The sequence below is a fragment of the Sinohyriopsis cumingii genome, unplaced genomic scaffold, assembly GCF_028554795.1.
Source record: "Sinohyriopsis cumingii isolate HCF-2022 unplaced genomic scaffold, ASM2855479v2 utg002698l, whole genome shotgun sequence".
NCBI classification, from domain to species: domain Eukaryota; kingdom Metazoa; phylum Mollusca; class Bivalvia; order Unionida; family Unionidae; genus Sinohyriopsis; species Sinohyriopsis cumingii.
Genome location: NW_028316273.1, coordinates 461,803 through 487,819, shown reverse-complemented (window position 1 = coordinate 487,819; position 26,017 = coordinate 461,803). Strand labels below are relative to the sequence as shown.

Here is a 26,017-nt window from a genome sequence, read left to right as displayed (position 1 = left end):
TTTAATAACCGAGCATAGTTGCATTATCTGCAAAATGTCAGTTATTTTGGAGTCCACATATCCACGCTTTAAAAACCAAGCATATTTACATTGTCTGCAACATGGCAGTTGTTTTGGAGTCCACATATCCACGCTCTAATAACCGAGCATAATTACATTGTCTGCAACATGGCAGTTATTTTGGAGTCCACATATCCACGCTTTAATAACCGAACATAGTTACATTGTCTGCAAACATGGCAGTTGTTCTGGAGTCCACATATCCACGCTTTAATACCCAAGCATAGTTACATTGTCTGCAACATGGCAGTTGTTTTGGAGTCCACATATCCACGCTTTAATAACCAAGCATATTTACATTGTCTGCAACATGTCAGTTGTTTTGGAGTCCACATATCCACGCTTTAATAACCGAGCATAGTTACATTATCTGCAACATGTCAGTTGTTTTGGAGTCCACATATCCACGCTTTAATAACCGAGCATAATTACATTGTCTGCAACATGGCAGTTATTTTGGAGTCCACGTATCCACGCTTTAATAACCGAGCATAGTTGCATTATCTGCAAAATGTCAGTTATTTTGGAGTCCACATATCCACGCTTTAATAACCAAGCATATTTACATTGTCTGCAACATGGCAGTTGTTTTGGAGTCCACATATCCACGCTTTAATAACCGAGCATAATTACATTGTCTGCAACAAGGCAGCAAGCGGATTTAACGTTGATATCTACGAGTTCACCAACCTATTTATCCCCGCGTGATGGAAGATTTCAATCTTCTTTTTGTACCAAGGTGCAAGAAGAAAACCGAACACAGTTAGATAACAATATGCTAAGGCATACAGAAGAACTGAAACACCAATAACACTACGCAATACATACACTCACTAAACAAAACACAAAGGACTTATACACTTTACTATTTTCAACATTAAATATTTTAGTTTTGGCTTTAAATCCTTTTTCAAAACTAACTAGGTTTATATAAGAACAAACAACTACAATGAATTTGATCTAGATAGAGCTGTCCTTGCATTTAAAGGGGAGCTACTACAGCATAACACACACTAATGCACAACATAAGGAAAATAATGGGTCTGGCAGAGTCACTATAACATGAGCAATCACAAAAACAAGGAAATTAACCTCTCACTTGGACTAGATAGTTCTAAGGAAAGTTAGTACCATCCTAAGTTCTAAGCGAGGGTGGTTAGAAATCAGGCCCATTGCCGGCCCAGGCACAGGGAAGAGAGTATAACTACCTAAGCTTTATTGGGATAACGTAAAACCCTGCAATTTGGCGAGAAAACAGAGAGTAACACTGACGGAATTACAATTATTTTATGTATTTATTTTTATTTAATTTCAACACCAACACATCCAAAACAAAATGGGTGGACAAGGAAACACCGCACTACATAACATTTTCGGAAACCCAGGGTGTAACGTCTAAGCACTAACCAGCTATATGTGCTGGGATGGGGCTAAGAGGTGTCCACATCTGCTTAAGAACTTTAACATCTTCAGCTGTAGAGGTATGTGAGTTTGTTTTCTCAGTTTCTTGTGTATAAGTTGTAATTATTGTACTATCACTTTTATTGTTTTATATGTTCTATATAGCTACGGCTTGCGTAGCATAATGCAAAGATTTTATATTATCGTATGTGACTTAACAAAAGATTCATATTAGCAATATAAAGTTGCATTTTTAAGAAACGTTTAGTACCATATGATTCTTATCGGACACGGGTTGGTTCACTTCTGAACCTGTTTATTGCTTTGTAATGTTGTGCCGATAATATTTGTATAGCCTACCGTATATAACGTTATTATCTTAGTACACGGTGTCAGATTTATTTTCAGCTGATCGGAGCTGACCATGGTGGTCAGGGTTGACGGGGTATCAGTTGCAGAGCTGACCGTGAAAGTTGACCATGACGGCTGTGGTGCTGGCCAGAGCGGCTGTGTAGCTGACGTTGGAGCTGGCGAAGGAGCTGGTTGGACGGCGGCGGTGCAGCCGAGTGAACAGTGTGTTGCTGGTCGAGTAGCAGTTGATCGGGCGTTGCTGACCGATTGGTGGGCGCTGATTGCTTGATTGACCAAGGAATTGAATGGTGGTCGGTGACTACCTTTAATGCTGACTGATTGATTGACCAGTGTGACTGGTAACCAAGTATTCTGGTGACGGAGTGTTTTTTGTAACTCCATACATGTAATCTTTTAGCCGTGGGCTAATTTTGGGTTTTTTGTTATACCAAATGTTTTGGGACTAACGATATTTTGTATGATATCTGTCACATTGTTTTCATCATTTTACTATTGGAGTAAAGGACCTCATTTGTTACTATTTGAGTGAATTCATTTTACTATATGAGTAAAGTACATCATGTTTAACTATTTGAGTAAAGCGCATCATTCTTTTCGTCCTGTGAAATTACTGTGAATCATTAACCTTTGTCCATTCACTGTGTAGGGTCAGTTATTTGTATTCACATTTATGTTGCATTATTAAGTTATTGCGGATTGTGTTAATTTGTTCAATATTTGGATCTTATACACGCATAATTCTTTCTTCGTTCACATGAATCATCACTAAACATCGTATTTGTATCGCCATCAAAAGTGTTCTATTATAAATCCGAAAACCAACCCGGTTATCTTGTTATACGGGAGCGAGTTTGTTCAGAAATGGGTAGTGCGCTTGACCAAATTATGATAAAGATATGGCAATGTCTGGGTCAAATTTTAGTCCAATAAACGTACATTGCGTATATACATGCATGCCCCTTCAGAGCTATTAATACGAGAAGTTTGAATACCTATAAAAGGATGGGAAATTAAAAGCGGTTTCATATAAGGAATATCACTCCAACTGATATGCACTGGGTTTATCTAAAGAAAAGCTCCAACTTAACTTTGATCAAAAGAACCCCAAAAAATTGTTTTGGCAGGGACTTAGTTATTTAGGTTCCCGTTGTATTCGAATACAGATTCATGCTAAGGCATTGCAACTTACATTTGGTTTCCTCAACTAGTCTCTACATGTTACGCGATCCTTGTCATGGATCAGTATATTTAAGTCATTTTATGTTTTGCGTGTGCGTGTATGAGTGTGTGTGTGTGTATGTGTGCGTGTGTGTATGTATGATTTGGATTTTTAACGTAGCTTTAAAATAAAAAATCAGTCACACGTCATTCGAGGCGGACGCTCTTACCACTTCGGCTACAGGAGCTGTCCCTTTTAATTTATGGAAACTTTTGTGTGATGTATACGTATATTATCCCTTCGTTTGCTTAGTTATTAGTACAGTCATATCTTATATCAGCTCTTCACGGACAGTGTCTTCATCAATCATGTATGAAAAAAGGAAACATTTCGTGGAAAAAGTGATTTGTTTTCTTGCTCTGACGTTAGCGATGACACAACATATACGCTCATCCAGATATCTACTTATTTAAATGAATATGTAAAACGTCACATTTAAATCTGATCTGGTAACTATACAATTTTGTTTTCTCGTTCAAATGTTTGTTCCATTTGAAAGACACAATACAGATGACACGAGTTCTTTGAGTCGCAAAAGGAACTTTCAACCAGGCGTAATGAGCGCAAGCTAAGAGAAAACACGTACTCTATTTTGACATAGACACATTTAATAAAAAAGATTTGCACATATAGCAAAGACTAATATTTCTAGGAGACAAAAAACATTTGTTGTATTGTACATAAAATAATATGAAACTTCTGCCTCGTTGCATTTTATACGTTACCGCATTTGTATGGGAAAATATGAATTAGTTTTCCTGAAATACAGTGCAGGACGATAGGTGTGAAGTATTTATTCAGAAGAAAACAAGTCGAGTTAGTATTTTCACCTTACAAATATAGTAAACTGTATACTATATGCTCATTTTGCTTTTCTGCCTAAGGCTGGAGAATAATGCGAACACTCGACAAAATTAAGTAATTGAATTTATTTTGGAATCCAAAGTAAATGCAAAACTTAAGCTCATTAATGTACAGTAACAGTATGTGCGTTCGAAGAGCATCACCCAGCGACCTTTGAACTTGGCGGCATATCGCGTGCTCAGTCGTTCGCTTCCAAAATAAATCTAGTTTTGGTCATTTTAAAATTGATATTTAGAGTCTTATTGTGAATATGCCTTGAAACAACGTTTCCAGCTGGTCTTGAAATAAGGGATTTCGCTTTTCTGCCCATCCAAAACAATTCTGCTTTTCTTGTTGTAATGAACTGGTTTTTATTGCTCGGTAAATTCTGTACCATGCATTGGTGAGTGGAAGAACTGTCTTGATGCAGCTGTTCTATGACATATGGATTACATTAATTGAAATTCTCAAAAGGACTTAGGATTTAAATTACTGTTTGCGTGGGAATATCAAATTCATTTCACTTTTGACTGCAGTAAATTCTTCATTATGATGTGATGTCTGTTGGCAATGTGGTCTACATTACAGTATAATTGCGCAGTGTGGATGAAGTTTTGGATCCATGTACGCCTGATTATCAGAAAGAACTACGAATGTGTGTGCGTCTGTTTCTGTGTGTGATTTGGATTTTTAACATAACTTTTTTAAAAATTTCAGTCATATCGCTAAGATGTCTGCAGTGTGGCAGTTTATAGTAATGTCTATCACTGGGGCATCATGCCACAGACGTGCAGCATCATGTCCCACCTAGTCAAATTATTCTGACACCAGTCTGACCAACCCTAACACTAACCTCTTAATGTTGAGCGCCAAGTGCATTAGGACGTAGATTAAAATGTTTAACATCATTCATCTTTGCTCGTTTCATTTATCATTTTATTGTATCGTATTTCTACAGCAAACATGCAGATCCTGTAAAGTTTTTTGTTGTTATTTTTGTTATCGATTCATTTGTGTAATCTCTTCTTGTGGCTTTGTGTCCTTGAATACAGAATCGGCAGATTCCATAAACTGGTTCCACAACAGTTTAGCACTGTTGTATGTTAGTGTTTGTGCCATTTGAATGATTTCCTTGACCAAAATGATCCCTTATCGCCCTTTGCTTTTGGCAAGACTTATTTGCCGTGTAATTTGCAACATTTGTTCATTCTGTGTGAAAAAGGCGCTCAATAAACGATTCTGTATTTTCACCTGTTTTGTGCCATTCTAATGAAGATTTGCAACATTTTTCAAGATTACAATAACATTACTCCAATATATATCAAAATATACAGTTTCCATAATGCTACTTGCTCTTTTCTTATTATAATAAATCTTCATTTATATACTGAAATAAAACCGCTCGAAAAATTTTCATGACATTCATAAACACGGGTATAGCGTCTTTTCAAAAATTATTTATACATGTTATAATTCATATTTGTCTACATTCTGAATAACTTGACGGGTTTCATCTGCATATCGTTCCCTACCCACGAACAAAAATAATACATTTCCATTATTACTGTATTCAATTTCGTCACAAAATAATACATTTGGACATCCTTTTAACAGAATTTCCACTGTAGAATAGTAATAAAGCCTAACTCTAAAGTCTTATTCAACAATTAGTCAAGTTCCTTTTCTGGACAAAAGCAATAAGTGAGATATGTCTTTACTGTAGAAATCTTCCTGGGCCCGTCATATGAATAACATCTTTCTATAACCGACAAATATGACTTATCCGTTAATTATCATCAATAGGTCAAATGATAAGTGTTGCTAAAATTAGTTCACTGTTTTAATCACAAATATGCGTGTTATATTTTATATAATATTTCAGCAGGTTTTAAACTGAACGTCGGTCAACTTTTTGCAATGCCATTAACGTCTTAATCGAGCTATACGGACCTTGTGAAACAAACCTCCCAGGTGAAACTTGGCAGCGTTGTGATGCGGACAAATTGTCAGTGATTTCTTGAAGCAAATAAAAGCATTTTTTACTTGGGACTCTCTCAGGAAGCAGTAACCAAGAAGATTTAGTTCCGTTTCTCTGTTGGGAATATACGGCTCTGTCCTGATTACCTGCAGCATTTTCTCCATGGAAGCCATTTTAAGTCTCTCGTTTCCTAACATGAGGAAATTCATGTACTGAAAGAAATGCAGACACATAAGGGAATCAACAACGGCCCAGTCATACCAGAAGTGTTTCTCTTCATCTCTCAGTGATGGGGGTGCGCCAATTGACTTGTACATCTCCATCCTCAAGGGTGGCGGGGTAATGGAGATCTCGGACGGAAGATAGATGACACTGAAAGACGTCTGGTTCTGCAGCAGATCCTTCGTACTGTCTTTTTCTGTCTTAAATTTGTTTAAGTTGAGAGCCATATTGCACTTCAGTGTATACGATTTAGTTGTTTTACATGAGCAAATATATTTCATCTTATGATCACTGATATATTGCAGGCCAGTCTCTGTCAAAATATAATTCCCAAACATTGTTCCAAGTCCATGCAGTTTTAATCTCACTGAGGTAGCATCACTGTTAATCCCAAGAGACAGGCACTCTCTAGCCAGCGCCATGCAATAATCTACCTCTTTCCGGGATAGAGAATGTATATTTTCCTTGCATACAGAAACAATATAAAACCCCACTCGTGACAATAGAGTCATTAAGAGATGACGTGCATCTATACGCAGCGTAGGTGGTGCGTCTCTCATAGCATGCAATATTTGTCTTATACAGAGTGTCAGGATCTTGACATCCTGAGGAATGTCGCGAAGCATGTCGATTCTGCATTTGGCAGCCTCTTCAATATATATCTGGTAGTCTACTAATGTCTCTAAAGTGACATTTCTGATGACGAATTTTGAGTTGCGGACAATGTCCAAATTGCTAGAATCCTGCTGTAGAAGTTGTCCCAGGTTGCAACATGTTAATCCAAACACCATTCGACAATCCTCGGATACAAGATCTTCCAGTATCTTACTTAATGCGATCTTTGCTGGTCCATATATTTTTCTGTCATAGATGTTGTTTGTGATGATAAAATAATCCGGACAATATCCATTATTGACCCACTCGCACAACTGTCTGATACACAGAGTAAGACAATATAGAAGGTTTTCAGTGCGCCACAATTCTGGCGGTGTTTTTTCTTTCATCCACAACATGCAAACTTTGCAACTGTAACTTGCAAAGGCATCACCAAGGACGGGTTTAATGTATGTTTCCTTGATCATTTTTAACAATATATATACTTTCATCTCTGTATCCTCAAAGGACCGTATAAGTTCTCTTTCAGTGAAAGAGAAAGATAGTCTCCATTCATAATCTTTCTCAAGACTCTGTGGGTGTCCAACAGCAGCAGCAAAACAACCATCTTTACACGCATTTTGCATATATTGTGACTTTGGCCACCCATGTGGTCGATGGCGTTGGAACCATTCACGTGCCTCATCAGGCCATCGTTCGCACCTAAGAACAGTTACATAATCACACGATAGCTCTTTAAATTTATTTTCAGTATGTATTGCTGGGCCTGACAACTCGTCAGGACTTATCGAAAGAAATATTTTGTTGGATATCAAAGTTCTACCATACGAGTCTACATTGAAGTACGGATGATCAGGAGTATCGTTAGGTAGTGTATCCACCATCTGTAATTTAACGTACCCGGGGTGAGTGAATTCATCATACACCATGAGGCAATTTATCTTGTCAGGCTGACAGTCAGCTCGGTCTGTGACTACCTTTATTCTCTCGCTCTCACCCAGAATGTCTTGATCTGATTTTAGTCCTGGTCCCGTGGATCCCTCTCCTCTACTTCCAAACATGTATTTCTTTAGTAATTTACCTGGTTTAAAGCGCTTTCCTATGTTGCAGAAAAACTCCCACCCAGTGACACACCTGAGCCTCCTGTTTCGGTCTTCCTGTGAGTAGCCTATGACATCAAGAGTGCTGGACACCCGCTTAGACAGAGCTCGTGCGTATTCTGTGCCTTGTTGGTACATGTTACCTGAAGTTTAATGAGAAGTATTCAAAGAAAATACTTATATAGTTATTTAATAACTGGGCATTTATCTAACTTTCAATCATCGTCATCATTAATATCATCATCAACCGCATTACCATGGTCATTGCAACTAATATTTATATCAATAAGCCGTATTTAAAGACAATTATTATTTGCCCAGTTTATTCGTTGTCTAAACGATCTGTAACATATTTCAACATAAAGTAAGTAGGACTTGCATCTGATTACTATTATTATTATCATTATTATTATTATTATTATTATTATTATTATTATTATTATACCAGGTGAGCTAACATTAGTTTCAGCAGAAAATGAAAAGTTAAAAAAGATTAAGTTCTGGATCAAACAAAATTCAAAACTAGTGGATTAGATCAGGTAAGACAGAGCTTAATTGATTTGGGGGCGAAGAGATGAAAGGCCAAGGTCACCAAAATGAAAGAAGAAAATCGATTTTGCATAGTAACTTTATATGTAGACCACGTGCATTGTACATTGACCAATGCGGGATAGGCTTGCACGTGAGTTAAGGAAGCCTGTAACTACTGATGCCTGAAGGTACATGGTCACTTTCAGTGCATCTCAAAGAAAAACCTGTTTTGCAGAATAAAGTTTGTTGAGAGTAAGTTCCTTGAGGATGTCTTTCAATACGGATCATGATATAATCCGTTACATTCTGTGGCCTAGAGGTCAGAGGCCACGGTAATGGCAAGTCTAATGAGAAAAATGGTAATTTTAGTTGAAAACCGCATAACTTGACCAGAGGCCCGGATCACTGAGACCCGTTGGTTAATAATTTCCATAAGCAACCATGCCATAGTTATGCCTATATAATAACTTCTAAGAACGTGACAAGTGTTTAATTACACTCAATCACAATTGTAAACATGTTTGAAGTAGCATGATATATTACATCTGTAGAATAAATTCTTAATTTCACATAATATATTTCTTTCCATGTATGAAATTATTTCCTTACGTCTTTACTATTTGATTTTCTTCTGTATGGCCAAATATTTAATTTATATGTGTACAATACTATTTTATATATTGAGATTCTTTATTCACATAGCATAACTGTCATATTGTGAGAATAACTTGTCCGTAATTATATTAAGAATATTTCACATGTAAAATGTGTTTCAAATATGCAGAACTAACGCTTATGTAAGATGAGAAGAATTTCGTATGTGTGAAATAACTTTTTTACTTTGTTACTTTTTGAATAACTCTTACATAGTAAAATCATATCCATGGCGACATGTTAATCTCCGTGGTTTCTGTAGAAATGGTTTTCAAATGTTGTGGTCATGGTGATTTTTCAGACGGAGACATGAAGAATAGGTACGCAGATTTTGTGCAAAAAAGGTACACATATGAACATTAGCTTAAGAAAATTACATGATAGAATTTAAAATAGTTTATTTGCTGACTACATTAATTAATGAGAATCCTTATCTTAGTCTAATTTGGCTCTGAAACTATTGAATATCTAAATACAGATTTATTGACCATAAACGTTAGAGTGGCATAGAGGAAACAAGAATGTATACACTAACTTATGGGAGAAAGAATAATGACACAATACAAATAGCATTGTTTAGAACAATAAACATCAGTGCCGTCTTTGATGTGGATATACTGTCAACATTACAAAAGTGAAATCTAAAATGTGATCACCTAACACATGCATAGCCATAATAATATTGTACATAGTACTCACAGCAGCTATAATATGTGTGTGTGTGTGTGTGTGCGTGCGTGCGTGTGTGTGTGTGTGTGTGTGTGAGAGAGAGAGAGAGAGATTTGGATTTTTAACGTAGTTTTATCAGTTAATATCGCTACGATGTTTGTAGTGTAGCAGTTTGTAAGGATGTTTAGCCCTGATGCCGCACAGATGTAGCATCATGTCCTACCCATTCATATTATCCGGACACCAGATGGACCAGTCGTAACAACAACCTCATAATGCCGAGCTCCAAACGAGACAAGTAGTGAAGGGGGTTACTTCAGCCTCGATGGGACTTAGTGTTAAATTTGGGTGTTTGTACTTTAGCCTCAAGGGGAATTTAACATGGGGTAATTTAACATGGATGGGACTATAGCGGCTGAAGGGATTGGGACTGTCTAGGCTCAATATAAACGGTTTAGCCTCAATGGGACTTTACTGTTAAATTTGGTTGTTTGTACTTTAGCTTCAAGGGGAATTTAAAATGTGGAAATTTAACATGAGTGGGACTGGAACTGTCTAGCGTCTAGGGATTGGGACTTTGTAGCGCCAAGGGATTGGGACTACCGAGGCTCAATATAAGCGATTAGCCTCAATGCGACTGAAGTGTTAAAATAGGAGGGGTGTACGATGGCGACTAGGGGAGTTTGACATGGGGAATTTTAACATGAATGGGACTATTGAGCGACAAGGGAAAATGGAAGATAGCGACAAGGATTGGGCCAGTAAAGCGACAAGGGAAAATGGAAGATGGCGACATGGGATTGGTCCTGTCTAGACTCAACGGGAATTGAACATAAGGAATGTAAACATATGGAATATAGATGGATTGGGTCTGTCTAGGCTCAATATAGGCGATATAGCCTCACGTAGACTTCTATGTTACAAAACGTGGCCCAGCACTATAACCTCAAGATTTATAGCCTCACGTAGACTTCTATGCTAAAATAAGGTCCCGGCATTTTGGGAACAATGTGACTCTAACATGGGAAATACAGGACGGGAACTTTCGGGACAATGGAGTTTTAACATGGGAATATTGGGCCTGTATAGGGACAACAACACAAAATATTGGGTATGTCTAGGGACAATAGGAATGGAAAAGGTGGGGTGACGTCATGGACATTGGCAATAATGTCCACCAGAAGTTATATAAAACTGTATGTCCCGCTCCCGCTCCGCCAGGCGTTATATAAACTTATATGTCTCGCTCCGCCAGGCGTTATATAAACTTATATGTCCCGCTCCGCCAGGCGTTCTATAAAGTGATATGTCCCGCTCTGCCAAGCATTCTATCAGGGTCTATGCTCCCGCCCCCCCCCCCCCCCGGCGTTATAGCTTTTATATATAGTATATTGGGTCTTCATAGCGACAAGGGAAATAGAACAGGTTGGGTAATGCCAAGGTACTGGATATTGGCAAGAATATTGCAAGAGGCTGGCTTGAATTGAGCCTCGTTAGACGGGATATAGAACTTTATAGACATAGAATCATATCCCAAACACTCCATAGTGATGAGAGTGCTAATCTAAAATAAATCTGTGTACACAACACCACCACACTCATACTAACAAAATTCACGTTATTTAATATCAACATATTGTGAAGGCGATTTTTTTAATCTACAAAGCATTACAACAACCTGACCAAAAGAGTAGTCACAATACTCCACATTCACACAAATCAAACACGTTAAGCATGGACAATTTTTTGTTGTTGTTAAGAAAACAAACAAACACATACAAACATACGCGCTCGCCCATACACACACATGCGAATGAACACGTGCATACAAAAATACATACGAACATACAAACACAAATACACACACTTTTTTGTTAAAGGATAGGTTTTTTGTTAAGGAAACAAACACATACAAACGTACGTGCCCACACATACACACATACACACAAACGAACCGGTACATACAAAAAGCGTACATACATACATACATACATGCAAAAGAACGCGTGCATACAAAAACATACATACATACATACATACATACATACATACATACATAAAGAACGCGTGCATACAAAAACATACATATACACACATTTTTTTGTTAAGGAATAAGTTTTGTGTTAAAAGAAGAAGACAAATACACATACACACACAAATACCAACGTACGAGCACGCACACAAGCACATAAAAACATACACACACATACAAACACTTCTTTTGTTAAGGGATACATTTTTTCTAAGAGAAGAAAACAAGCACACATTCAAAGATACAAACGTACGCGAAAGCACACAAACACATATAAATACACACAAACACACACACATAAAAACACTTTTTTGTTAAGTGATACGTGTTTTGCTGAAGGAAGAAAACACATACACACAAATAAAAACGTACATGAATGCATAGAAACACATACAAACAACACACACACACACACTATTTTTGTTAAGGGATAGTTTTTTACTAAGGGAAGGAAACTAACACACATGCACACATATAAACGTACGCGAACGCAAACACATACAAACACATATACAAACACTTTTGGTTAAGGGATACGTTTTTTTTGCTAAGGGACGAAAACAAACACATGCACACACACACACACACACACTATTTTTTGTCGTTTAGGGATAAGCTTTTTGTTAAAGGAAATAAACAAACACAAAAACATATACAAATGTACGCGTGCACACATACGCACACTTTTTTGTCAAGGGATAAGTTTTTTTGTTAGCGGAAGAAACAAACACATACAAACGTACGTGCGCACATATACACACATACACACAAACACAAACGAATGTGTGCATACAAAATCACATACACATATACACACAAACGATCGCGTGCATACAAAAGCACATACATACATACATACATACATACAGACATACAGACATACATAGATTATGTACGATATAGCTATGCGGATTAATAATTTTGCGCAGCTTTAATGTCTCTACAATGTCCCTAATGGTGTCTCTATCATGTCCCTTTTCTATGTTCCTGTTTTTTTTTGTTTGTATATTATCGCCAAGGTGAGGGAAGTAAGTAAGATGAAGAGATCTGTTCGAGAGGTTCCGAGATTTTTGTCCCAGAATTTAACGGAGACTAAACGAATCCCGGAACATTTGGTAGCATTGGTTCAGACTAAAATGGATAAAACTAGTAAATATGTATAGTCTCAGCTTTTGTGACGATCCTGTTTAAAAACCCTAGTATGTATTTATAGCTACAATTTGTGGAAATTACTATGGAAAAACCCAAATATTTAAAGCCTCGAAAGACAAATCTTATATATAGGGACTTTGTTGCGTCTAAAATTTAGTCATTTGCAAGTTTGCAATCAAGATGACACGAGCGCACAATTTCACTGAGAACGAAGATGAAGACAGTAAGCGGCAGAGACATGACATATCGCCTGAAGATTTGGCAAATCCATGCCAGCAATTTTGAAGATGACATGAGTGAACCAGAATCCAGCCTCAGAGAGTATTCGTCAAACCAAATGTCATCATTAGTAACCCCTTAAAACTGCTACCACATTTGATAGACTGACAAACGCTCCTCTAGAAAATTTAGAACCACGGCCTACACTTACACGGTGAAATTTACAGATTTCAAGGCTGATGTATCGCTGGAGAAAGCAAAGGGGTTCGTCAACGATTTGTGAGATTCTGTGTTAACCACAGTGAAACAGCAATGTCGAGCCAAACGAAGACGATCGCTTTACACTTTCCGTTTATCACGACAGTCTGAAGTCCACCGTTTGAATCGAGCTTAACAGGCCCTCAGAATTGACACCTTCTAAAGTCATCGACAAGATTCAATACGTACAGTAATCCAATGACCAGTTTCACATCACCGATGGAAAAGCGACACTGTTCATGACTCACGTCTCTCATCCCAAAGGGACCGGACGCAAAAAGGTGTTATTAGTAGACAACCTTCGCAGTACAAAAAAGAGCCTCGTTCGAAATAAACAACCCTCAAGATCAGATGTGTTTAGCCCGGCCCATAGTGGTGGGACGAACGTATGTCGACAAAAGCGAAACGGCAGAATGGAAAATAGCCTGGAAAAGTATTCGACAATCCGACCTAGTCCAACACCAAAGAAAAGCAGAAGCAGGCTCGCCTATCCAACGACACATCATGTGGCATTCATGAAAAACAGAAACTACAAGGCGTCTTGACTCCACGCTACACGTTGAAAGTATACCCTCAAGAAGTTAGTGGACCTCTGTTGTTTCGAGGCAAATATTTCAAAGATTGAAATACATTGCATCTATCATCAGATGAACATTTCGATGCCATTACCAGTATCACTTGATTCCTGGGATACCGTTATTATTGCGAGAAATATGTCTATGGCTATAACAATCGAGAGCAACACAAGGATTGCGGATCGAAATGTGAGGGATGTTTGGCATCTCAACCCTGTCTGGCGAAGGACAAAACACCAAACAAAAAAAAAACAAAAAAATAACAATCAAACGAGTGCATTGCCTAGCTTGGCAGCGCAATTTACGCAAGGTTCACAGCAGAAAAGTGCTTGTCAGCTTCTTAGTCTGTGTCCTACTCGTGAACAAGTGATACGCAGCAATAAAGCCAAGGTACACCATTGTCTAGAAAAGAAACGCTCACATTTGTCAGCAAATCGTGCACTTGGAACACGAATGCTTCATTAAAAATACCAAGCCAAAAATGAGGAGGAAGAACCCAAACAGGAAGAGGAAGAAGATGACCAGAAGAAAGGGGATCTGAATGCAAGCGACTGCATTCACATTCCTAATTTCTGCGTAGCTCACCGAGCGTGCGAGAAGTGCATCCAAGAGCCTATGTTTAGTCACTGCCGTCATTGCAGCAAGATTCCTGGAGGACGTGAAAAAATCTTTCGGGAACCGAACACGTTTGCCGATGTCGCCCAGTGGATCAAAGAGGATATCGAACGTTATGGAGATTGTCATCGCTATGCCACGGTGATGTCTCACAATTTCTAGTGATATCTTCTGAGATACTATACCGAACAAATCACCGAAAGTCCTAAAGTGACTTTGAACGGTGTCAAAATCATTTCCATGCAAGTGGGACAAGGGCAAGTTAAAGATTCGATGAGTTACTTGGCCATGCCTTTGAGCCGAATGCATAAAACGTTTGGAATGATAAAAATGTCCAAAGTCTATTTACGCGCACATTTTCAATATCGAAGACGATCAACATTTCTACCTCAGTACTACGACCCTGACAATATGATCACCGAACAACGAGAAGTTTTCTACGCCTGAGACCACACTCACGTCTCGGACCCCTTCGACTTTCAGGAAGCCACGTTATAGTATTGTCGTTCCAACGTGGACATTTTACGGCGATGCTGTGGAAGATATCGAGAATTATTTATGGAGCACGGAGGGATCGATCCTTTGAAAAAAGCATGCACCATTGTCAAAGCGTGTTCCTTAGTGTACCGTCAACGATTCATGCCCGAGTAGACCCTATATGTCATTTGCTCCCAAACAAACGACTTTCTCAAACGTCAATAGTCGGTCAAAACCATACTCTGGCTACATTACTTGTGCGACAAGCAAGACAAATGGATCCAACACGCTCGAAACGGAGGAGGTAAAAAGACCATCAGAACGTATTCGGTGAATAGTTGGGACTTAGAAAACATTCAGATCGTGTGCGAGTTTAACGTCTGCTTATTTCATCAAGCAGGTATTACAATGTATCATGGATAACGTGTCCGATGCCACTTGTAAATTACGCTTGAAGTTAGAACAGCAAGGATACCAAGTGGTGGAAATGTGGGAACACGAGTACGATCACAGTTTCAAAACCGGTCCCGAGTTTAAACGCATCGTGGAAAGTTACACGCTGGTGGACCCTCTGAACACGCGGGATAGCTTGTACGGAGGACGGACGAATGCCAACTGTTTGCTGTACCAAGCTAACTAGGTGGAAGGAGAAGAAATCAAATACGTGGACGTGTGTTCGCTGTATTCTTACGTGTGCAAACAGTGTCACAATCTCGCAGGGCACACGCAATTGCTGACGAAATACATCGACCTGAAGAACATTCGACAATACGAAGGATTGATTAAATGTAAAGTCTTGCCTCCCATTTTACCTCAACATTGCCAGGGAAAACTGATATTTCGCTTGTGCCTTGCTTGCTCCGAAACATCAACCAAGACCAATCTTGTCAGCACACACACGAAGAACGCGCCTTGACATGAACTTTGTCAGCGTGGACTTGTTTAAAGCTCAGGACCTGGGAAACCAATTGTTAGAAGTGTACAAAATTTACCACGTTCCCAAGACAGAAAAATACCACAAGGCTCAGAAAGGTTTTTCGCAGACTACGTGGATGCCTTTTTTTTAGAAATGAAACAAGAATCTAGTGACTATCCTTCCTGGTGCCACACTCCCGTAGACCAAAATAAATTCAATGAGAAATACTTAGAGCAGGAAGGCATCACTTTAGACCACGTGGGAAAAAAACGAAGGAAGGCGATCATTTGCCATAGTAATGTTAAATTGTTTATGGGACAAAATGGCACAATGTCTGTGTTTACCCAAGACGGAGTATTTGACAGAGCCTTTCCTCTAATTCCTGATGATTTACGACAAAAATAAATGCATGAAACACGTGAACTCCATCGTGAGGATTTGATCCTGGTCAATTATGAAGAAGAACTGGAGTTTGTAGAGGCTGATGAATTTGGAACTGCCATCATTGCAGTCTACGTGACAGCCATTGCTCGATTAAAACTCTACGAATCTTTACACCAGTTAGGAGATAGTGTGCTGAATTTTGACACGGACAGTTGCATCTCCATTGATTGCCTTGGTCTACGTCACCCTGACATCGAAGGAGATCGTTTAGGAGCCTGGACGGACGAACCCATCAACGACAAGATTCTACGTTTTGCTAATGGCTGTCCCAGACGTTACGGCTACGAATACAGGGACCCCACGTAGAAGTGCACATGGAGAATTAAATGAAAGGATTCACTCTCAATGATCGCACCAGTCAAATGGTGAACGTTGGATTGTTGAAAGAAGCCTGGAGAGGATCAATATTTTAAAGTGACCACGTACGAGCCTCACAAGATTGTACGTTTTTAGCCACACGCCAAATTGTCAGTCGGGCTTTGGACAAAACTATCAAATCGTGTACAACAAGCGAGTGCGGCTTCCCAACCACTTCAATTTACCTTACGGACACATCGATATTGGTCTGCATTTAAAAAATGAAAACGTCCAAGACCGATAGTTTGTTGTGACTATCAGACTTATCGACATGGATATCCCCGAAGGAGCATTCCGGGAGGGCTCGTGTGTTACTGTGTCAAGTGGTGTAGAGACTCCAACAACATTAAAACTGTCCTTCGGACACCACACTTTTGTTACCAAACATGTTGTATAGTGACTTGTTCATATTCCACTTTGATCGTTTTGATGTGTATTTTATCGATATACTTTCAAAGTCATCGACGAAAATTTAGATCGTGCCAGTCCGGAGGCCTTCTATCTTCGCCATCATTTTAACATTTTAATTGCTGGAAACAGCGGTTAAGGCAAAACTGAATTCGACAAGCGTTTGATCGAACATAAAAATCAATTGATCGATCGTCCACCTCAATGTATCTTGTGGTGTTACAAAGAGTGGCAATCGGTGTATATTCTCCTGCGAGAAAGTCAAGGAGATTTCAGTCGTGTTTGTGGAAGGCATTCCTGGCGAAGACGACGGGATCGTGTCTGACCCCAGACAAACACATATGGTCATCTTCGATGGCATCTTAGGAAAAGACAAAGAAGAATTTAAACTGTAGTTTACGCGCAGATACATCAGCATAATGCAAGTTTCATTTACATTACCAAACATTTGTTTCAACAAAGTAAAGCCCATTGCTCAATACGCGTTCTTGCTCAAAAGCCCTATAGATTAATCGCAAGCTCAAGTCTTAGCCACACAGTTATGAACGCCTTGGCTGACTCATGCGTACGTCGATGCTACTCAAACCCCATACGCATATTTACTCGTGGATTTAAAATCCACCCACACAGCCACCCAATTATTTGCGATTTCGTACCGATCTGTTTCACCACTGGTGCCAAGACGGAGGGCCCGTCATGTATACGTCCCCGTCGTCGACTTAAACAAAATCTATAAAACCTCGGGCACTTTGGGTCTGCAAAAAAGCGTAGGTATGTTTGCTATCGCGTAGGCGCTTGAGACATATAAAACGGGGCGGTCTACAGTCTGACCATCCATTACTGACTCGTCCATCTATGAAGATGTGTTCAAGACTAGCCAAGCTGAGCGAAGCCCACGTGAATTGACATCGTGTCAGGCAAAGCCTGATGAGACCGAAAATGTCAGGATGTAGAAAGTGGCCCAAGACCTGGTAGAAGAACTGTTTAAAGACGAAATCAAAGAAGGGGCAAGATGAATGGACGGAGAAGTACAGACTTCAGAAACAGCAACAGCGGCAACAACAGCAGGAGACAGATAGGCTAGTCCTTACTTCCGTGGAAAGCCAGCAGCCAGACGAGGACACGACCTTAGACAATAAAAAGATTGCCATAACAAAACAGCCCTTTTCAGCCCAACCATCTAGAAAAGAGATACTAATCAAACTACCAAACTATTTATCTGTCTTAATGTTTGTTAGTTACAAAAAAGAAGCATGACTATAAACACTTCATTTCTCTGGCTTTGTAAGATAATATGTGTCTGTATGCGTGTGAGTTTGTAAGTGTATATGTGTGTCTGTTTTCTTCCCTTAGCTAAAAACGTATCTTTAACATAAAGGTGTTTGTGTGAGTGTGTTTATCTGTGTTTTTTTTAATATGTTTTAGTGTTCGTTCTCGTACGTTTGTATGTGTGTTTGTATGTGTGTTTGCATGTGTTTTTGTGCGTGCTCGTACGTTTGTTTGTTGTGTGTATGTTTGCTTTCTTCCCTTAACAAAAACCTTATCTCATAACAAAAAGTGTTTATATGTGTACGTGTGTGTTTGTAGGCTTTTTGCATGCACGAGTTCGTGTGTGTTTATGTGTTTGTTTCTTTCCCTGAACAAAAAGCTTATACCTCAACAAAAAATTATGTATGTGTGTGTGTGTGTGTGTGTGTTTGTATGCATGCGTTTTTGTATGCACGCGTTCGTTTGTGCGTTTCGTATGTGTGTATGTGCATTAGGGAACGCTTGTACGTGTTTGTGTTTTTGTTTCTTCCCTGAGCAAAAAACTTATCCCTTAAGAAAAAAAAGGTGTTTTGAGTGCCTGTATGTGTTTGCGTGCGTTTGCGTACGTTTTTTTATTTGTGATTGTATGTGTGTATGTGGGTTTTCTTCCCTTAACAAAACGATTTTCCCTTAAGTGGTTGTATGTGTGTATGAATTTGTATGCACGCGTTCGGTTGTGTGTGTGTGTGTGTTGGTATGCACGCATTCGTTTGTGTGTATGTGTGTATGTGAAGTGTGCGTTCGTATGTTTGTTTGTGTTTTAGGTATTTGTTTTTACTCTTAACAAAAAGAAGAAATGTGTTTGTTTAGTGTGAAGGTGCAGTAGTATGACTATGCCCACTTGTAACAGGATAGACCTCAATGGATGCTTAGATCGAATGACAACACAACACTGTGATGAATGATGATAATTTATATAACATAAATAAATAAATAAATAAATAAATAAAGAAATAAAATATATACAGTTATTCTTTCACGCTCCAAACATACGTCTCATTCAAATATTCTATCCAAACACTCACAAGAGTGGGAAAACAAGCAATGATTCAAATGAAAGTCAGATTCAAATAATCTCCTGGAATGTAATTGAGATTCACATAATCTCATGTAATCAAAAATAAACATTCAAATAATCTTATGTATTCAAAATGACTCAGCTCAATTGTACTCAATTTAAACAGCCAATTGAAACAAACACGACTCAGTCATTTGTACAGACGCATGATTTATATGTTGTTGTTGTTGTAGGGTTTAACGCCATTTTTCAGTACACGATAGGCTATACATGGCGGCCAGTATTAATGGTGGAGGAAACCCTAGAAAGAACCACCGACCCACGAGAAGCTACTGGCAAGCTTTCTCACATACCCACATTGGCTGAATCCGAGACTCGAACCCACGCAGACAGAGATGAGATGGCAATGATCCGTAACGGAGAGTGCTTTAGGCCACTCGGCCAATCGGAGCCCCAGTGATTTATAAATATTTGTAAAACTTGCAAAATGTGTCCACTGAGAAACCACACAGCTCTCCCGAATTCTTGGGTTGGCCCTCAGTTGTATTGGCCGTACACACCCTTCATGGATCCACCATGCACACAAGTTTACAAACTAGCGGTTTCATTTTCGTATGGCCTTGATGGTTACATCATCTTCCATATCGACACACAGACTGCCAGACAGATAGCATGAGATACCCGCACACACATGCGCATCGACAGCACACAGTTATTTTAGATTAGATTGGACCACTTGTATTAGCTACACCCTCTCTTCATGAATCCACCATGCGCACAGACATACGTACAGCCAGCTACAGACAGCCCTCGACAGCGCGAAACTGCTTCGGACAGCCCTAGACAGCTACAGACAGCCATAAACAGCTATAATAGGTTCAAAATTAATAACTATAGATATTTGCTGCTAAATTAAACTCTAATAGCAACTTGTAATTCAAAAGTTCATAACGTTTCAAATCTGCGCAGTAATAAATGCATCATTTCACGATACGACATTAAAAACTGAATACGCTTCACAGATCAAATGAAATACAAATTTAACAGTTACTCCTATGGCTGGAGAACACAAATGAAGAACGTTCACTCGTTGACAACATCCAAGATCAGTGTGTCAGTTAGAAACGGAACTTGCCTTAAATCCACAATAGAGTGAATATTAGTGTAAAATACCCGTGCTTACCATGCAAAAATAATTAATCACCCTAGGTAATGATTTACGCATGTACGACGAAAATGATTAAATCGTTCTATGGCGAAACCAAGTTATTTCTAGCCTTATTCTGGGACACTACTAGAGTCTGAGTATACCAACTCATTTGCCTGTAGCCCCCTGCCGATTTCAATAATGGAAACCATTAATGTGATAAAAACTGCAAGGAACATAGTAAATTCATTCACTGATTTATCATTTCTAACCTGACTGTGAGTAGAGTGCCCCTAACACCATCATCATCTGCATGTTTCATACTTAACATAAATGCTAAGTATAATAGACGGATATACTCGAGATCCATTTCCAGTTCCTAGACAAGTCCATTTTCAGGAAAGGGGTGTGACCACGACTACATTTGTACATACATATGTTGTCTTCTTCCGATATGTACAATGTCGAATCAAGCAATGGAAAAGAACGACAACAACAAATGTGCCTTTCACATGGCTGTAACAAGCGCTTTAATTTATATGTTCTTGTCTGCTAAGGCATATAATTCCAAACTCTCAACGTTATGGTAATTTACGGAATTATCCGGCAGTTACCATATAGGATGAACTACGTCAATATGTTGTCTGGTGGGAATAAACTACGCAATATGGCGCCGTGTTGGTACGGAAGGTCTGTTAAACATGAAAGGTGCAGGGGGTGCCAATATTAGTGCCATTCAATAAACAGTCAGGTTAGAAATTATAAATCAATGATTCAATTGACTTAGTTATGTGCACTTTTTTTTATCACATTAAACGTTTTCGTTATTGAAATCGGTAGGAGGTGGTGTTACAAACAAACGGAGATATATAGTCACATTATAACTCTTTTGCTGAGGTTATTGTAGATTATGATGTGTTCTGTAGATAAAAAAAATCCCCTTCTCTGCAATGTATTGATAGTAAATTACGTGGATTTTGTTAGTATGAGTATGCTGTTTTGTATATAAATTTATTTTAGATTAGCACTCTCATCACTATGGATTGTTTGGTAGGTGATTCTATGTCTATAAAGTTCTATGTCCCGCCACGCCTGGCGTTATAGATTTTTTCCGCTGCCCCCGTTTTACCCGATTGAGGTCAACCACTTGCAACATTGTTGCCGATGTCCAGTACCGTGACGTGACCCCACCTTTTCCATTTCCCTTGTCGCTATACAGACCCAAATACTATATATAAAAGCTATAACGCTTAGCGGGGCGGGACATATGACTTGATAGAATGCTTTGCTGAGCGGGACATAACACTTTATGGAACGCTTGGCGGTACGGGACATACAACTTTATATAAAGCCTGGCGGACATTGTTATCAGTGACCAGTAGCGTGACGTCACCCCACCTGTTCCATTCCTATTGACCCTATACGGTCCCAACTTTCCCTCGTCCGTATACAGGCCAAATATGCCCATGTTAAAACCCCATTGTCCACAAAGTGCCGGGATCCAGTTCTATCATAAAAGTCCACGTGAGGCTATAAATCTTGAGGCTATAGTGCTGGGCCACTATTTTAACAGAGAAGTCTACGTGAGGCTATATCGCTTATATTGAGCCTAGACAGATCCAATCCCTTGTCGCGCTACATTCCCTATGTTTACATCCCTATGTTCAATTCTCATTGAGTCTAGACAGGCCCAATCCCTTGTCGCTATGTTCCATTTTCCCATGTCGCTATACAGTCCATATCATTGTCGCTATGCTTCATTTTCACTTGTCGCTCTATAGTCCCACCCATGTTAAAATTCCCTTGTTGCTAGGGTGCAACCTCCTATTTTAGCACTAAAGTCTCATTGAGGCTAAATCGCTTATATTGAGCCTAGACAGTCACAATCCCTAGACGCTAGACAGTCCCAATCCCTAGACGCTAGACAGTCCCAATCCCTTGAGCCGCTGTAGACCCACCCATGTTACATTTTTCCATGTTAAAGTCCCCTTGAGGCTAAAGTATCTCCCTTCACTCTCGGAGCAGATGCTAGTACCACTTTTTAAAGTCTTTCTTATGACTGGGCTGGGGCTCGAACAGGCGACATCCCGCATCTGAGCCAGATGCATTTTACCATTTTGGCTACCGGAGCGATGCTACTTTATTATGGCTATTGATTTTAATAATGATACACATGCAGATATTAAACTATTGTGGCGAGACTTGGATCTGAGTTGCAAACAGGAAGATAAAATCACAATCTGTTCGATTTCATAACTGTTTGGCAAACCCAACAATGGGCAGGTACATGGTAGCAGGTGTGATCTCATCAGCGGAATTCGCCACTTAGCTTAGCGTATACCATCGGCCTGTGGAGGCAATACGGAGGGAGAGGGCAAGCTGATCATATTTTGGGATTGTACGAAAGCTCCGTTGAGCTCCCTTCCCCCACCCAACACGCAATGTAGTCTTTGAGACACCTCGCCTGAGTGACTAAACCCCTTGCAGGGACTTGATATCCTGGTTCTCATCAGGGCGGTACACCCACAATGGGATCAAAGACAAACCAGTATGTTTGCTTGCTCGGCAAGTTGACACCCGATGCAATGCCAGCCCAAACCGCAGCTTAACACATTTTATTAGAAAATTATGGAATGTCGTCTATAGCTTCTATAATCACAATAGCCGGTTTAAGTATAGTACCTAATGTAAAGTACTGGATAATACAGCTCTATTTACATATTCTTTTACTGGGCAATCGAGCTGAAAAAAATGTAGAAAAGAGTACAACGAGACTTGTTCATTACATTCAACAACAGATCCAAAGATTATAACTAATTGCATGTCAGCTAAAGGTGTGTACCTTTAATGCAGACGCTCCTGTGTATACATATTTTTATTTTATAAGTTTCATCACCATATTGAAGTATTGACAAACTGTACATAGTTAAAATTTTAATTTCTTCGAACAAAAATTATTTCTGGACAAGAAGATAGGGGCAAGATCTGGGAAAGACAGTGAGGCGCTTTTAAGGTGAAGTGGCGTAATTTGGGGATAGGGTGTTTCTTCTTGCGTACTCCAGAAATATTTAGCACGTTTTCGTCTCTTGTTAGTTTCAAAACACATTTTTGTTATTATTACTTAGTTGAAAAGTTGACGAAAGGATATCAACGTAATAGGAAGATATATTTTAACGTCAAGTTTTATTTTAAAAACAAAAGTAACCAGTCCCTCAAGATTTCTCACCAATACACACAGACTCCTCCCTATATCATAATATTGTTTTGGTTTCATTTTGCACTAGCGCTTCATGTATGGTAGCACCATTCCCTATTCGAGTAGCTGATTATTTTTCATAGAAATTATAAATCATATTCTTACCGTTGTACAAATCCAGAAGTTTATTTACGTACGATTGGTAATCTAGCAATGGCACTTATACTGACTGATCGACTCATGTACACTTCTGCAATCATATATTACCTAAATAAACCAAGTGGTACAAAGGGCAAGGTCAAACATACTTTGTTAATTCTATTCTCAAAATTTTACGTCATACTTGTTTAAACTTTCAAACGAGAAAACAATACGTTATATTTTATTCACATTCTTTCGTACCACAATTTAGAATCTCGGAAATTCTGAATCCCCCCATCCATCCGTCCGTCCGTCCGTCCATCTATCTATCTATCTATCTATAAATCTATCAGGCCTGTTCGATTTAGAAGCACTATCTTAAACGATCTCTGGAAATTTAAACAAATATAAAAGCGTCAGACTATGCATCCATTCGTTCACCCACGTAACTGACGATCATTACATTATGCATAAATCAGCATATATTATCTATTTAATTTGCATGAAGTCATGTACGCCCTTGTCGTAACATTAGGTACTGAACGTAATGAACGAGACTACATGTTGTATGTCTGTATGTATGGATGTGAGTGTTTTCGAGCGTTTGTACTATGTAGCATTTGGTACCGAACGTAATGAATGAGACTACATGCTGTGGTCTGTATGTATAGAAATGAGTGTTTTTCGTGCGTCTGTACTATGTATTATAAACGTCCATTGTTTGATTAATTATAGAAGATGGATCAATGTATTTAGCGATGCATGCACGCGCGTAGATAGGAAAATAAGGTAGCGAAGTAAACAAACAAATTATAATATCGCGCTTGGTGTAACGTTTTCGTAGATGAAAGTAAAAAGGGACTCAAGCTGAAACCCCTAAAGGGATTACATTCATATCCCTAAGACCACATCTTGTTTATAAAATCAAACATACATGCTAATGAAAAAAGCTGACTTGTGAATAAAATGTTCTGGCAAAGTAAAAGAGTGTATCACATATTTCACGCCACATCACCTCTCCATTACACTGACACATTTAAATGGTGTCCAATAATGGCCGCACAAGGTATAAGCTGTCCTTGAAATCAGATATGAGACTGGTAATCGAAATAAAATGTCACATACAAACTTACCCAAGTGTATCGTTTAATCAAATATATCCGTCATGCTTCTTCCGCTGATTCTGAAGTCAGCAAAATCACTAGTATAGAATTTTGGTTTTGTTTACTTGTTTCCTTAGTAGCGGGTCATTCCATTTCGAGTAATATTAGAAACACGGTCTTTGGTAAACCATGGGAGATTACTCCTCGCTGAATGTTACTTGTTAGGTATTTGAACAAGTAGTCATCATTCAATAGATATGAACTTCTGAGGGAGAAGGGTTTTGTTGCGTAGCTCATGTCCCACTGTCACGAATACTTTAATGGTTACTATACCTCAAAACAACACATTATTCTGCATTAAGCTTAAGTAGTTTATAACATTAATACCTTAATTAGATAAAATGTAATGTGTGTGTGTGTGTGTGTGTGTTATTTGGATTTCTAACATAGCTTTAACACTTTTTCAGTCATATCGCTACGATGTCTGGTGTGGCAGTTTATCGTGATGTACAGCACTGGGGCATTATGCCACAGACGTGTAATACGATGTCTCATCCAGTCACATTATCCTGACACCAGGACAACCAGTCCAAAGACTAATCTTTAAATGCTGAGCCCCTAGCGAGGCAGATGCTCGTACCATTTTTATAAGTCTTTGACATAAGTCGTCCTGGGTTCTAACCCGCGACCTCCCGCATCCGAGGCGGACGCTCTAACCACTAGACCAAAATGGAATATAATAAAATGTGACTGAGTATTTACTTTCGAGTTAAAGTCCTATATTCGGATATATTTCTTCGGTTCTAATGTTGGACACGAATTTAAATCTGCCACTTTGTTGCTTTGTACTATATATTTTAAATCGACACGTCGAATATTTAGGAAGCAAAGAAATATAATTGGATCAATATATATTGTCCTACATTTGAATTTGTAAGCAAGTAAAACAACCATAAATACGATAAGAATCGCATGCAATCTATAGCG

At 38.9% G+C, this 26,017-nt stretch overlaps 1 protein-coding gene and 1 pseudogene across 1 annotated transcript; both read right to left on the bottom strand.

Moving 5' to 3' along the window:
• Positions 1-1,130: 1,130 nt before the first annotated feature.
• LOC149770117 (uncharacterized) lies at positions 1,131-5,160 on the bottom strand (annotated as a pseudogene).
• Positions 3,649-25,153, bottom strand: LOC149770116 (uncharacterized). Its single transcript, XM_089949378.1, has 2 exons — positions 25,061-25,153; positions 3,649-7,953 (listed from the first exon to the last, which is right to left on the bottom strand). The coding sequence occupies exon 2, from the start codon at positions 7,946-7,948 to the stop codon at positions 5,819-5,821; it is 2,130 nt and encodes a 709-aa protein (XP_089805504.1). The 5' UTR covers positions 7,949-7,953; positions 25,061-25,153; the 3' UTR covers positions 3,649-5,818.
• Positions 25,154-26,017: the final 864 nt, after the last annotated feature.

Excerpts from the sequence above, each read along its gene's own strand:
- LOC149770116 (XM_089949378.1), bottom strand. The coding sequence starts at position 7,948 with ATGTACCAACAAGGCACAGAATACGCACGAGCTCTGTCTAAGCGGGTG.